Here is a 15,263-nt window from a genome sequence, read left to right on the forward strand (position 1 = left end):
TTTGAAATATGTTATTCCAGGATCTTCTAGCTTTCAGAGTCTGTGTTGAAAGATCAGCTGTTATCCTGATTGGCTTACCCCTAAATGTAATCTGCTTCCTTTCTCTTGTAGCTTTTAAAATTCTCTCCTTATTCTGTATGTTGGGCATCTTCATTATAATGTGTCTAGGTGTGGATCTCTTATGATTTTGCACATTCGGCGTCCTGTAGGCTTCTAGGATTTGGGAATCTGTCTCATTCTTCAAGTCTGGGAAGTTTTCTCGTATTATTTTATTGAATAGATTGCTCATTCCTTTGGTTTGGAGTTCTGTACCTTCCTGTATCCCAATGACTCTTAAGTTTGGTCTCTTAATATTATCCCCTATTTCTTGGATGTTCTGCTCATGGTTTCTTAACAGTCTTGCTGAGCTGTCTATGTTCTTTTCCAGTTGAAATACTTTGTCTTCATTGTCTGATGTTCTATCTTCTAAGTGTTCTACTCTGCTGGTAGTATTCTCCATTGAGTTTTTAAGTTGGTTTATTGCTTCCTGCATTTCTAGGATTTCTGTTTGTTTGTTTTTTATAACCTCTATCTCCCTGTATAGTTGATCCTTTGCTTCCTGGATTTGTTTGTGTAATTCATTGTCGAAGTGATCTTTCATTGTCTGATTTTGCTGTCTAATGTCTTCCTTGATACTCCAGATCATCTGAAGCATGTATATCCTGAATTCTTTATCTGACATTTCATCTGCTGCAGCTGTTACCTCTTCTAAAGTTGAGTTGACCTGCATTGCTTGTGGTCCTTTCTTTCCTTGTCTTTTCATACTGCTTGTGTTTCTTTCTGCTTGGTGAAACTGTTGTGTTTTTGAAATGTTTTTTTCCCCTATATATTTATATTGCTCTTGTATAGTTGAAAAGTCTCCCTTGCAGGTTCGGGCGGCGGTCTGCCTACCTTGCATGCGCGGGCGGCGGCTCTGCTCTCTCCTTACTCCAATTGGAGTGTCGTGACTACGACGCCGGCAGGTCACTGGGCCTGTTCCGGGCGCGGGCGGCGGCTCTGTTCTGCCCCTACTCCAATTGGGGTGACGAGTGTACCACGCTGGCAGGCCACCGGGCCTGATCCACCGGTCGGTTGCAGGTCTGCCTACCCTGCAGGCGCGGACGGCGGCTCTGCTTTGCCCCCCCTCCAATTGGTGTGACTTGTCTACCACACCCGCGGACTGCTGAGCCTGTTCCGGGCGCGGGCGAAGGCTCTGTTCTGTTCCTACTCCAATTGGCGTGACGTGCCTACCACCCCTGCCGGCCGCTGCGTCTGTTCCACCGGTCGGTCGCAGGTCTGCCTACCTTGCGGGCACGGGTGGCGGCTCTGCTCTGCCCCTACTCCAATTGGGGTGTCGTGACTACCACGCTGTCAGGTCGCTGGGCCTATTCCTGTCAGGGGCGGCAACTCTGCTCTGCCCCTACTCCAATTGGGGTGACATGTGTACCACGCCGGCAGGCTCCTGGGCCTGATCCGCCGGTCTGTCGCAGGTCTGCCTACCTTGCAGGCGCGGGCGGCAGCTCTGCCCTGCCCCTCCTACCACGCCTGCCCACCGCTGGGCCTGATCTGCAGGTTGGTCGCAGGTCTGCTCACCCTGCGGGCACGGGTGGCGGTTCCGCTCCGCCCCCACTCCAATTGGGGTCACGTGACCACCACACCGGCGGGGCCTGATCCGGGCGCGGGCGAAGGCTCTGCTCTGCCTCTACTCCAGTTGGGGTGACGTGTGTACCACGCTGGCAGGCCGCTGGGCCTGACCCGCCAGTCTGTCGCAGGTCTGATTACCTTGCAGGCACGGGCGGCGGCTCTGCCCTGCCCCTCCTACCATGCCCGTGTACCACTGGGTCGCGGGTCTGCCCACCTTGCGGGCGCGGGTGGCGGCTCTGCTCCGCCCCCTCTCCAATTGGGGTCCCTCGACCACCACGCCGGTGAGCCGCTGGGCCTGCTCCGGGCGCGGGCGGCTGCCCGGCTCCTCCCCTCTGGCTCGTCGACAAATCGAGAGAGACTCGGGTGTCTGTGCCTCACCCTCCCTACCAGGAGACAACTGTTTCTGTCGCCGCTGGTATTGATGAAGTTCTCTCCTCTGCCGCTTTCTGATGACATCAGATCTCTGCCATGTTGGTATCCTATGCGAATGGCAGCATTTCGTTCCCCTTGCCGGGTAACCAAAGCAACGGGTGATTCCTGACCGGTCCTCAGCAGGACCCGGACTAAGAAGCAGTTTCCGCGGGCTCCTTAGCCCTGGGCCAGGGCAGCTCCGGAAGCCGGAACTCGGCCGCTCCGTGCTCGGTGTATGCTCTGATAAGAGCAGGCTCCAAGAAGCACTCAGGCACTGAGCCTGAGTAATCTGTCTGCAAGCCGCAGGCTAATGGCAGCCTGAAATTACCTGTTCTATGGCTGAATGAGCTGCGGTCAGTCGAAAACAGGGATGGTGACGTCAGCTCTCCAAGATGCTGGCCGCTGGCCTCCTCTGTGGTCTGACCGGTGTGGAGAACCGAGATGGACCGCTTCCTTCCCCCGTCTCGAACACAGAATTCAGCACTGAGTACGGCGCTTGCACGGCTGGCAGAAACTGCAGCGCTGTATCCCTGCGCCACTGTCTCCTCGTTTCCCAGCGCGCGCTGCAGACTCTAGCCACGGGGCGATTTGCTGAATAAGCAGTGTTACCCTCCGTGCAACAAATCTCTCGCGTTTGAGTCCCCGTAGCCGATCCTCGTGCGATGGAAATCCTTCCTCCAGGTCCCGGAGCACCCCACTATTGCTGGAAATTCCTAACAAGATAGCCTTTAGCAGTCCTGACTCGTCATAGTCCCACACAGTGACGCGGCACACGGGGGCAATGCACTCCCCTCCCCGCCATCTTCTTCCAGAAGTCGAAATGTTTTGATCTTTATGAGATTTTTTTTCTGCTTTGATGTTAATAAAGATGACCTGCAGAAATTTCCTAAGTTATTTTTGAATTTCCAAGTAGTAGAAAAAACATAACTTCAATACAACACCAATAATGGTTTCTTAATTTCTTTCATGTAGGTTTCTTTTAGCTTAACCTTAAAATATATTATCTGAGGCATCCAGCATTATATCCTCCATCAGAATGTAGTTGTTACTCTTTCTTCTGAGACCTGATACTACTTCTTAGTTAAATCCATTTTTCCTTTGTTTAATCGGTTTTACATTTTATGGTTTTTAAGTTTATTTATTTACCTAACTTTTTTGTGGTGCTGGGGATCAAACCCAGGACCTCCCACATGCTACGCATGCACTGGACCACTACACCGCAGCCTGTGTCTTTTTTGATTTTTTAAAATTGGGACTTGTTGGATTTTGTAATTGTTTGACTTTAGAAGTGTTCCGTAAATTACTTTTTATTGAAGTAAAATTTTAGGTCACAAATGCAGTTAGCCTATTTTTAGAAATCTTAGTTGTATGAATTTCATTTTATGAATTTTAATATGCACACTGTTTCAAATAACTACTATATGTTTCAGACAGAGCTTGAGAATAAACTACAGCAGCAGTCAGCACAGGCAGCCCAGGAACTTGCAGCAGAGAAAGAGAAAATATCAGTGTTACAGAACACCTACGAAAAATGTCAAGAAAATCTAAAACAACTTCAATCTGATTTCTATGGGAAGGAATCTGAACTTCTGGCCACAAGACAAGATCTTAAGGTATAATAAACTATATTATATCTTAGAAACTCAGTTACTTGTTTATAGACAGTCATTAAATGATTCATTTGAGCACAAATGGGAAAGGGAAGGCTAATATTTGAGAAATATCATAATGGTTTTCTACTAAATTACTACATTTGGATTAGCATGCTTTAAAATTAATTTTTTTTTTTTTTTTTTGCGGGGGTAGGATCCCAGAGATTGAACTCAGGGGCACTTGGCCACTGAGCCACATCCTCAGCCCTATTTTATATTTTATTTAGAGACAGGTTCTCCCTGAGTTGTTTGCTGAGGCTGGCTTTGAACTCTCAATCCTCCTGCCTCAGCCTCCTGAACCACTGGAATTACAGGCGTGTGCCACTATACCTGGCCATATGTGAGCATTTAAAAATGAGTTATGCAGGTGTGGTGGTGCACACTATAATCCTGTGGTTTGGGAGGCTGAGGCAGGAGGATCGAAAGTTAAAAGCCACCCTTAACAATTTATCGAGGCCCTAAGCAACTCAGCAAGAACCTGTTTCAAAATAAAAAATATAAAAGGGCTGGGGATGTGGCTCAGTGGCTAAGTGCTCCTAGGCTTAATTCCTGTTACTGCCCCCAAATAAATAAATAAACAAAATAAATAAGTGGATTATATCTATCATAGTACAATATTTCAGCATGTTAGTTTGTACACTATTAGTGTATCTAAGTGTTTTATGCTTTTCTTTGAAAATGACTTCAAAGATCTGCTGTTAAAAAATCATTTAATGAGTTTTAAATGTTAATCACTTGGGAAAAATGCCGACAATCTTGCTCTTGCTTGTCAGGCAATTCTGACTCTAGTTTTGTATATTTATCAACTTCCCTAGATTACTGAAATGCACAATGATTAAATTAGGAAGTCAGAGCTCAAATGAATCCTAACCTTAATTATCTAACAAGGTATAGAAATTTTATCCTTGGTAATACTATATTATTTGATAAAGTGTATGTTTATTAAAATAAAGGATATGGAAAAAAGGTAAACAATTTTTATATAATATTAAGGTATCAATTCTCTAAGGGAAATGGAATATGTGTGTTGTCTCAGAAGTTTCAGTCAGTTTTTTTCCTCTCTATTTTTTCTTTTTCTTTCTTTCTTTCTCTTTTTTTGTTTGTTTTTTGGTAAGGTGAAATATGATGTTTTCTGTTTCTATCCTATGTTTGGGATTTGTTTATTTAATTTAAAGTGCACTACTGGAAAATTCTGTTGAAAAATCACAGAATGTTAAAATGTTTTAAATATATAATGTTTATATTTTATTCCAAGGCTCTTGTAGGGAAGACTTTATAAAGGAGGTAGGATTTGATTAGGTCCTGCAGGATATGTGGAATTTGAATATGCAGGATCCTAGAAAGGTCATTTTACTCAGAGGCACAGTTTGAGAAAAGGTGCCACAATGGGAATAAACAGGCAGGACATATAATTGTCTTGTTCAAGTGCTGGTTTATGTGTGGAATTTAGGTTTTAAAAAGTAGGATCTGAGAGCTGGGGTTATGGCTCAGCAGTAGAGTGCTCGCCTAGCATGCATGAAACACTAGTTCAATCCTCAGTACCACATAAAGATAAATAAAGGTATTGTGTCCATCTACAACTAAAAAAAAAGTAGGCTTTAAATAGTGAAGTATCTTAGATGCCTAATAAAGATGATTGAACTTTATATTTGGTGGTGGGGCGGGGGAAGTAAAGTCTAAGCAGAGAATAAATGAAGAAAAGAGACTTTGGAAACTTAACTTGGAGTGGGTTGTCGTGGTAGGGAAATTAGCTAAGAGGTTATATCTCTTTCAGGAATGAATTGATTAGAACTAGGAATAAAGTTAATGAGGAAGGAATAGAAGAGATTAACCACACAGAGATGACACAAAAGGGCTGAATGCATAGTAGGCTACAAGGAAAGTGAGAGAAGAAATGATAATTCATGATTTCACAAAGAATAAGAAATTGGGTAAAAGAATTGTCATACTGCCAATAGTACATACATATATGTACCTATATGTGACAGAAAGAGCAAGAGAGATCAAAAGATCAAAATAAGAAAGCATAAGAAAAAAAAATCACTTAACATTTAGGTGGTGTTAAATTGTTGTTCTTTTCTTCAAAACACTGTTGTAATTCAGGGAAAATTTGTGAGGGATTTTAGACTTAACCCAAAGGCATTAGGAACCACTGAAGACATTGCATAGATTTGTATTTTGGGTAAATGATTGGCTGCAGAATGAGGAAGGAAGATAAATATAGAGACTAGGGAGAAGGCTTTATAGTAGTCCAAGTGCAAGATACTTTTTGGGCTGTTACTTGTTTGGGCTAGTAGTAGCAGTAAGGATGGAGAAAAGTGATTGAATTTGAAGGATATTGAAATGATAGAAGATTTGAAACTTAATGGTTGTAAAAGTCTTGTAGAAATCACTCTTTTCATATAGATAGATTATTTATCCAGAGTATAACCTAATAATGGGACTTATATCTCCTTAATCAATAGTTTTCATTATAAGCCATGTTTTTTATTATATCTGAAATCTGTATTTCATATTAATAATTTCATACATGAAAGAATAATTCAAATGTAAATATGAGCAAAAAGAAAACAGAGGGCCAGTCATCTACAGCGTTTTAAACTAAGAGGCCTTGGCTAGATCTCTATTCTAAAGCTTGCTTCTATAGGTAAGGGCAGGCCTAACACTGTACAATAATAAAACATGGTCACATCTGTGTTCTTATTCAAAGCTTCTATTCTTTCTTTCATCACCATTTTACTAGAATTTTTTTTAAACAAAAGATTTATAAATCCTGTATTAATGCCTTTAAAATGAGAAGTATATGAACTACTTAGGAAATTAATGTAAAATAAAGGATAAATACCTAGGGAAGTACAAATGATACTTATAGACCAGAATGAGATCATTATGAACCATTATTTTTCTTCTTCAGTGATGTTATATGATCTTGTAGATAAGAGAGAGAGAAAAGGGAAAGATTCAGAACCTTGTGTGACATGATACCCATCTAAGTTAAGGCTGCTTGACCACTGTGGGATGACAGTGTGTACTTGGACACCAGTAAGATGGAAGACAGCCTGGCCTGATTTACGCTGCTGGATCACTTATGAAACACTTAAGTTTGTTGACTGCATATTTCAAATTAGTTATGCTGTATATATTTCTTGGTTGTCCAGGAAAGGTAAAAGTAGAATTTAATTGTAAATTTTATACCTTGAGTAAAGGGGAAATTCTAGGGTAGTAAGTTTAGGATTAAATTGAAATCTTTTCAACTTAGTACTCTCTCTTCTGTCATTTTATCATACGTCAACAAAAAGTAATAACTAAAATTGTAAAGGTTTTATTTTGAAAGGAGATTGGGAAATTTTGTTAAATAGGTAAAAATAAATAGCCACCCCACAATACTGCAGGAACTCTCTTTTGCTGAGATACTATAATGTGAGTGGCATGATCAGTGTTACTGTTGATAGTTGTTATACTCAAGGATTTCCTATTGCAGTGGGTATGGATATAGGAATGGGTTTAGACAATTCCAATAAAATCATGGAATGGGAGAAGGGGGCTTCTGAAGCTGAGCAGATAAGATAACATGGTTTATAAGAAATATAAAAAGAACATTTAAAATGCATGACCATATGCCACAGAATAACATAGATGAATATTCAGAGGCAGGGGATAGCAATGTGTCTTAGCATCTTCAAAAGGACCTCATAGAACATTCCAAATTTGAGGTTGACTGTAAAGAACTAATCACTGGTTTCAAATTTTACAGGCCATGAGTTTAAGATTTTATAATCCATGTCCATTTTCAAATTTTTGTGGACATTTTAGAATTTTTGTGGAATTCTCTGGAGTACTATTGCTTTCCAGACTCTGGTAAACCTTGGTATTCCTTGGTATTAGATTAGACCCTCTATTGCCTTATTCTAGTTGCAATAGACTTAATGGACTAGTTTTGCAAATTTTATTGTCTACATGTGAAGTCCCTCTTATGCTTCATGACATATAGGTAAGTTCCTAAATGTACTCTGGAGACTTCTGTGAACCACATTCCTCAAAGGGTCTCACACTCATTGTTTTCTGGTGCTTTTGACACATAGCAAGTGTTTCACTGCCCTATATGATTTCATGTTACATGCCTATTTTGTTTTTCAGGCTACCTAGTCAATTCCTGTAAATTAAGCACTGTCTTATACCTTTCTCACTTAGTGGTTAGCTGGCTGATTAGTAAAGAGCCTTAAGGGGTTTATTGTCTGACTGGCAGTCATTAAAAATTAAAATTTAATTTATATAAGAAAGAATTCTGAACTTGGTTATTGATAAGGAGTAAACTTTTTTAGGAACCTTAAGAATCCCGATAAATGAGGTCCTCATTTATTTTTACTTATGTATAGTCCTAGTATTTTTACTCATTATATATAATCCTAGTCACTAAAGATCTTTTCCTGAATTATATTGTCTGCTGCCTTTTCAAAGAAACTGTATGACCCACGTTAGAAAACTCAGTTTCTAGATCTGGTGAAAGAGCATCTTGGAGTTGGTTCTCAGCCCCTGGTGTATGACAGCAAAAGCAGCTGAGAGTAGCACAGTTCCTGCCATTTCTTTTATTTAACTATCACCACATCTTCCCCCAAATGAAACCTAATTGGAGGGGGGGAGATTACCCTTTCTTCAACTTGAACTTCTCAAAGCGTTTGGGTCTTAGTATAGTCAATGATTGTGGTCTGTTAATTGACAGTAACTATTTGTACCACATAGGCAGTTGAGAGGATGGACTGGTATTCCTCTCAGGATATAGCCTTAGATGTTTGAATTTTTCTTTTGATTCACCTGATCAAATAACTATGAAACACTTTCTCTCTTTTTTTTTTCCTAAAGACAAAAAACCTTCTTATTTATCAAAGTTTTTAATATGTCTAAGGACCTCATATATCCTACAAAATGTATATGTGTACATAATGTAGCATTTAACTCTTTTAAAATTGTGTTATTTTGTATCTCCCCAGTCTTTTCTCTCCCCCCTTCACACACACACACACACACACACATACACACACTCACGAGGTCTTCATTTATTTTTACTTAGATTATATATTATATATACTTAGATTATATGTAATCTAAGTATATTTGATATGGTCCCTACTTATTTGATAGTTTTTCACATTACCTGGCCAATATTGAAGATTTGATAAGCATTCAGTATTGAAAGGTGTAATATTCTCTTTTTATAGTATAGTCAGCTGCTGCATAGCGATGTTTCAGTTAGCAACAGACCGCATATACTGAGGTGTTTAATAAGATTATAATGGAGCTGAGAAATTCCTATTGCCTGGTATTTTTACTGGAACATTTCTGTTTTCAGATGTTTAGATACACAAGTACTTTACATTGTGTTACCATATTCAGTGCAATAACATGCTTAACAGGTTTTTAGCAATTCTTAAAAGAAAGAATTGACTTTTACTAAGGGAAAGTAGAAATTTATTTTATATAAACAATGTTTGCTTTACCATGTAACAATAGGCTCTACCACATTACCTTGGTGTGGAGTAAGCTGTACCATCTAGGTTTGTGTATGTGCACTTTGTGATGCTCACATGACAAAATTAGCTAACAAGGATGTCCAGAACATGCCCTCATGGTTAAATGATGCATGACTGTATTGTTTTCCATAATGCTTATATTAACTATTATGTTGCTATCTAAATTTATTAAAAGATGGCATATAATAATTTGGGGAAAAATTCTTTTTACAAGTCTGTAGAAGAGAAGCTTTCTCTAGCACAGGAGGACTTGATATCAAACAGAAATCAAATTGGAAACCAAAATAAATTGATTCAAGAATTGAAGACTGCCAAAGCTGCTTTGGAACAGGATTCAGCAAAGAAAGAACAGCAATTGAAGGAGCAGTGTAAAACACTCCAAGATACTCAAAAAGAAAAGGTATTTCATTTTCTGACTTAAATGCAGAACCTTAAAGCTTCAGTGGTTTGGAGATCATCCAGTCAAATCTCTTAACCTCATGTTCAATACAGGTATCATCTTTAGTTTCAACAGCTCTTTCAGAAGGACGTCTAGAACAGGCTAAAACATGCTTGGTCATTGGAAGTTTTGTGCTAGGAAGTACTTCTTAGTAACCTCCTTGCCAGCTCTACCCATTTTTTTCTCACTGCTTTGCTTAGTTTTATAAGCAACTACTTTTTACACCATAGAATCTTGGTTATTTAAGAACAGATATTGCATTTCCTCAGCTATGTCTCATATAACATTTGTCCTCTAAATGTGTCAATGAGATAATAAAAGGTCTAGGAATAAGTCTTAAGTTTGTTAAGAATTCTTAAAAGAAAGAATTGACTTTACTGAGAGCAAGTAGAAATTTATTTTATATAAATAATGTGAAGTTATGAAGTTGAAAGCATTGGTTTATATGACAAATACATTATTAAAACACTTTAAACTTTATATAGAGAAATTCAGACTCCAGAAACTTTTTGTTTTTTGTTTATTATTTGAAATTATATATTCCTATCAGCTGATAGGCATTATTCTAAATAATTCCTGAAGTTCTTGGTATGTTCTAAATTGTGCAATTCTCAAAATTCTTTTTTAATTAAAAAAATTGTGGATGATTTTGTGTATATAAGGATGGTGAAGTTGGAATGGAATTCATGATTTATACCTTAAGTTTGGGAAGTTCTGACTGAATTATATGGTGTGTGTGTGTGTGTGTGTGTGTGTGTGTGTGTTAGTTACTGGGGATTGAACCCAACAGTATGGCACCACTGAGCTCCATCTTCAGCCCCTTTTTTAAAATGTTATTTTGAGACAGAGTCTCAGTTGCCCAGGCTGATCTAGCAATCCTCCTGCTTCAGCCTCACAAATAGCTGGGATTATAGGTATACACCATCACAACAAGCTAGAACTATAGTTTTTAGATATTGCAACAGTGTTCATCAGATACATCTGGTTTCAGAATTAACTCCATCTGTGATGGATTATTTGTCTTAAACTTTTGATCTTTCACCTATAAAATGGGGATTAAAAATCTATTTATTTCAGAGATTAAATGATGCTTAATGTTCTAATAGGTACCTATGTAAAGATAGTGATACTGATAAAATAGGAGTTAGAAGAATAAGAATGGTAGTTTGGGCTACATTTTATAGAATTGCTGCTCTGGTCAGACATTGTCCATTTTACAGTATTAACTATAACCATTTAGTCTTTATAAAGATATTATTGAAGGAGGTAGGCAAGACAAGGTATATTAATTTGCTTCAATTAAGTACAAAGGGGAGTGCTAGTGTCATCAATAGTCACAGTATTTTGATTATACTAATTTTCATTTGAGTCTTTGCTTTGAAATTATGTTTTAATGAAACTTATTTTTCTACAGTCAATAAAAGAAAAAGAACTAGCAAATGAAAAATCTAAATTGGCAGAGATAGAGGAAATTAAGTGTAGACAAGAAAAAGAAATCACCAAGCTGAGTGAAGAACTCAAGTCCCACAAACAAGAAAGCATAAAGGTATATTAAAATAATTACTTTCCTTTCCTCTGTGTTGTTGGATTTTTCTATAAAATTATATATGTGTTGATATATACTAATATGTTATATTAGGAAAATTGAGAGCAAATTACCATGTGCTAGGTAAATTATTTTGTTGTTTTTGACCAATATCTCTTGCCAGAGTGCTTTTTGCATTACATGATTCCTATATATACCTATGATAACTGTAAGATATTAGGTTTCATTGAATGATAATTAAGAGAGATTATTTTAGCAAATGATGCTCATGGATAATAAAAATATGTAAGAATTTGGAATTAAGATTTTAAGGAATTCTGTTTTTTTCCAATTATTTTACTTCTTAAAATCCTTTAATAATCTCATTTTTAACATTTTGCCTGTTATAAGCACAGATATGGTGTCAGCTAAAGAAAGCATTTATCATTTGCTTTATAAAATGTTATTCATTTTCTTAGAGAAAAGTCAGATTCTCTCAAGTGCTCTCTTAATACTCTTTATTTCTATCAGCACACTTGGCATTTTGCATCATAATTTGTAATCTCATGCCCTTCTATTCTTCCGGAATTAACTTCCTTAGAGCAGGAAAGTCCTATAACTCATTACAGCCTCAGAATGTAACAATGTGTGATGACTCAATGATGACCTATAATAAATAAATGCTTATTAAGTGAGAAAAGGGAGAGGAGGGGATGGAGAGCTTCTCCACATAATATAATCAAAACATGCACCTGCCACATGTCACCTGGGTTAAATGATGAGTGGGCAGGAGGCAAATTTATTCTTGCATCTTTTTAGCCAACTGTTCCAAATGTTGAACTTGAAGAATCTCATATGTGAGTAAACTCATTGTGTCTGTGGTAAATAGCATAAATTTCAGCTGCCTTGTGACATATTTATTATCAAGAATGATTTATTGTTTTACCTTTCAACAGGAGGTAACCAATCTCAAGGATGCCAAACAACTTTTAATTCAGCAGAAATTAGAACTTCAAGGAAAAGTAGACTCATTAAAGGCAACTCTTGAACAGGAGAAGAGAAACCTGCAGATACTAACAGAGCAGGTGAAAAAGGAAGAAGATGAGCTGAAGAAAGAATTTGTTGAGAAAGAAGCTAAACTGGTCAGTGAGTTAGTGGTGGGAAGTATGTTGAACAGCACTCTAAATCAGTCCAGGGGGAAGATTTTTTTCTACCTAAGTTTCTATCTAAGTTCTAAGTTATGACGGATGTTATGCTTTCTTAAGATTTTAGTTTTCAAGAAAGGAGATCTGATTTGCTTAAATAGTTGACATGTGATTGGAAATATTTTATCTGTTATCATATTTTGTTTATATCAGTGAAAATTCAATTAAAATATAATTTAAAAAGTCATTTTTTTTTGTTCCAGAAATGTTTGAAACACTTAAACCCACAAACTTATATATTGAGGTAAATGGGGTGAAAGCTACTCATGTGAAATTTGTTTTGTCAAAGTGAATGTTGATAAGGGGAATTGGAAACTTCAGTTTGGAATTAGGATGAACAAAGTCAGCTTTTCCTTCCCTGAGCTGTACATGCCAAATGGGAAGCATCTGGCTTTCCTTTATTGAATTAACTCAATATCCCTAGATAACTTGACTGCTGAATATTCTAGATGAAGAGTTGGAATTTTAAGTTCAAAGAGTGACTTGAAGGGCTTGTATTGTGGTTTTTGGCAGGTTGATAGAGACTAAAGGATACATTGAGTGACCTAAGGAAGTGCCAGCTTTATCTCTAGGGCATCATGCTGTTCCTACCATGTGTGTCTTCCCCTGCTCTGGTAGAAAAAATAAGACTTTCAAGTCGTGTCATTTAACCTGGACCTTATGAGAGGCCTGCTCCCCATCATTTCAGGATTATAGCATTTGAACCCATTCAACTTATACAGATGTTTGCAGAATAAGTTTTATTTGTGTCTAGTGAAATATATTCTCTTACCTCCTTTCCTAAAGCAGCAATATTATTTATATTGCCAATATTTTTAATTTAATAAATTAATTTTGTAATAGTCCCCCCCACACACACACATTTTTTTTTTTTCTTTTCTCAGCATTCTGAAATAAAAGAAAAGGAAGTGGGAATGAAGAAACATGAAGAAAATGAGGCTAAACTTACCATGCAGATTACAGCATTGAATGAGAATTTGGGCACTGTAAAGAAGGAGTGGCAGTCTAGTCAACGGAGAGTTAGTGAGCTAGAGAAACAGACTGACGACTTACGTGGTGAGATTGCAGTCTTAGAAGCCACGGTTCAGAATAATCAAGACGAAAGGAGAGCACTGCTAGAAAGGTAATTGATGTTAACTAAAGTAGTTCATTTCCATTGTAGGTAATTAAAAGATTGTTACAGTCCACATTTTTAGAATACAAGAATTAAGAAAAGTATGTTAAGGCCTACAGGTATTTAAGTAGACATTTAAAAGACTGATCCTTAGAACAATCAAATAATTGAAATGAATGTGTTTATATTTAAAATTACTAACTAGTCCATGGCCTATATTCTAGAAAGATTCTTTCGTGATTTTTTTAATTTGCCTCGGTTTTTTATTTTTTATGTGGTGCTAAGGATTGAACCCAGCGCCTCACATGTGCTAGGCAAGTGCTCCACCATTGAGCCACAGCCCTAGCTCATCATGATTTTTTTTTTTTAATTAATTCTCTCTTTTCTATCTGTTCCAGATGTCTTAAAGGAGAAGGTGAAATAGAAAAGCTTCAGACCAAAGTCCTAGAATTGCAAAGAAAGCTGGATAATACAACTGCAGCAGTGCAGGAGCTGGGCAGAGAAAACCAGTCCCTTCAGGTAAGTTACTTGAGATGTGAGGCAGTTTCTCAGACTAGAATTGACCTTTTAATGTAAAGCAGGGCTGGGGTATGGCTCAATACAGGAGTGCTTACCTAGCATATGCCCTGGGTTAGATCCCAGCACTGGAAAAAAAACAAAACAAAACAGAACTCATGTTTAATAAATTTTTTCAAATAGCTACTGTCTGTACAGTGATATTATAGGTTTTATAGGTTATTAAATATAAATTTGCTTACTTTATGATAAAGGACGTCTTCAGAGATCTCAGAGATTAGTTTGAGAACCATGTCATTCATGAATTGTCAGTACAGGGAAAGAATTAACAAAATTCAAGAATACCCAAGAATGGAAAAATCAGTATGTGTTAAAAAAGTGATGTAAGTATGTTCTTAGAATCCCTAGAAAGGATTGATCATTAGAGTTAGGCTAATTATCAGTGCCTCTGAGGAATAAATTTTAATTTTATTTTCATTCAGATTTTTTTTTGACAAATGAAAGTTGAACAAAATATTTTTAATTTTTAAAATTTTATTCCATGTTGTAGACAGCCAAAATTTTGTACATATCTGGTACCATATTAGAAATAATTTATCATTCTTTATAATATTCAATATCATAATACATTGGAACTTTTTTTAAAAAAAAACAGATCAAACATACACAAGCGTTGAATAGAAAGTGGGCTGAGGACAATGAAGTACAGAACTGTATGGCCTGTGGGAAAGGCTTCTCGGTCACAGTGAGACGGGTGAGTGAGTTGATTCCTGGAGCTACATTTCTGGATCTCATTTCTCACTGATAGTATTTTAATCATCAAAATAGTTCTGCATTTAATGAATTTTTTAAAAATTCCATTTGTTGGTAAACTTTATAACTACATAGAATAATTAAATTTCATGTAGTCTAGTTTCTGGTTAGCCTGTGTTTGAATTTTAGTTTTAAATTCAGTCATCGTTTTCCTACTGAGTTATTCTATGGGACATTTTCGGATCCAGTGCACCAGTGTTGAACTCATGAGGTTTAGTCATCAATGGGTTCTTTTAAAGGAAGAAAAAGCAGAGAGATGTAAAGATACATATTTGAAATAGTACTGTTTAAATAATTATGTGTAAATTCCAATTGAAGACAGTATTTCTGAAACATTTGGCAAACAGATATAGTTTTTTGTTCGATATGTGTGTTTTCACACTTAAAATATGCTTTTT

The 15,263-nt window shown here is 37.4% G+C and overlaps 1 protein-coding gene across 1 annotated transcript in view; it reads left to right on the forward strand.

Moving 5' to 3' along the window:
- The window catches only part of Eea1 (early endosome antigen 1), a 139,296-nt gene that overhangs the window by 120,118 nt on the left and 3,915 nt on the right, over positions 1–15,263 (forward strand). Inside the window, exons 22-28 of the mRNA XM_027954454.2 lie at positions 3,504–3,686; positions 9,468–9,653; positions 11,107–11,238; positions 12,174–12,359; positions 13,307–13,545; positions 13,935–14,055; positions 14,708–14,806. Of these exons, the coding sequence (XP_027810255.2) occupies positions 3,504–3,686; positions 9,468–9,653; positions 11,107–11,238; positions 12,174–12,359; positions 13,307–13,545; positions 13,935–14,055; positions 14,708–14,806 (1,146 nt within the window). The remainder of the gene's footprint in view (positions 1–3,503; positions 3,687–9,467; positions 9,654–11,106; positions 11,239–12,173; positions 12,360–13,306; positions 13,546–13,934; positions 14,056–14,707; positions 14,807–15,263) is intronic.

The sequence above is a fragment of the Marmota flaviventris genome, chromosome 3, assembly GCF_047511675.1.
Source record: "Marmota flaviventris isolate mMarFla1 chromosome 3, mMarFla1.hap1, whole genome shotgun sequence".
NCBI lineage: Eukaryota > Metazoa > Chordata > Mammalia > Rodentia > Sciuridae > Marmota > Marmota flaviventris.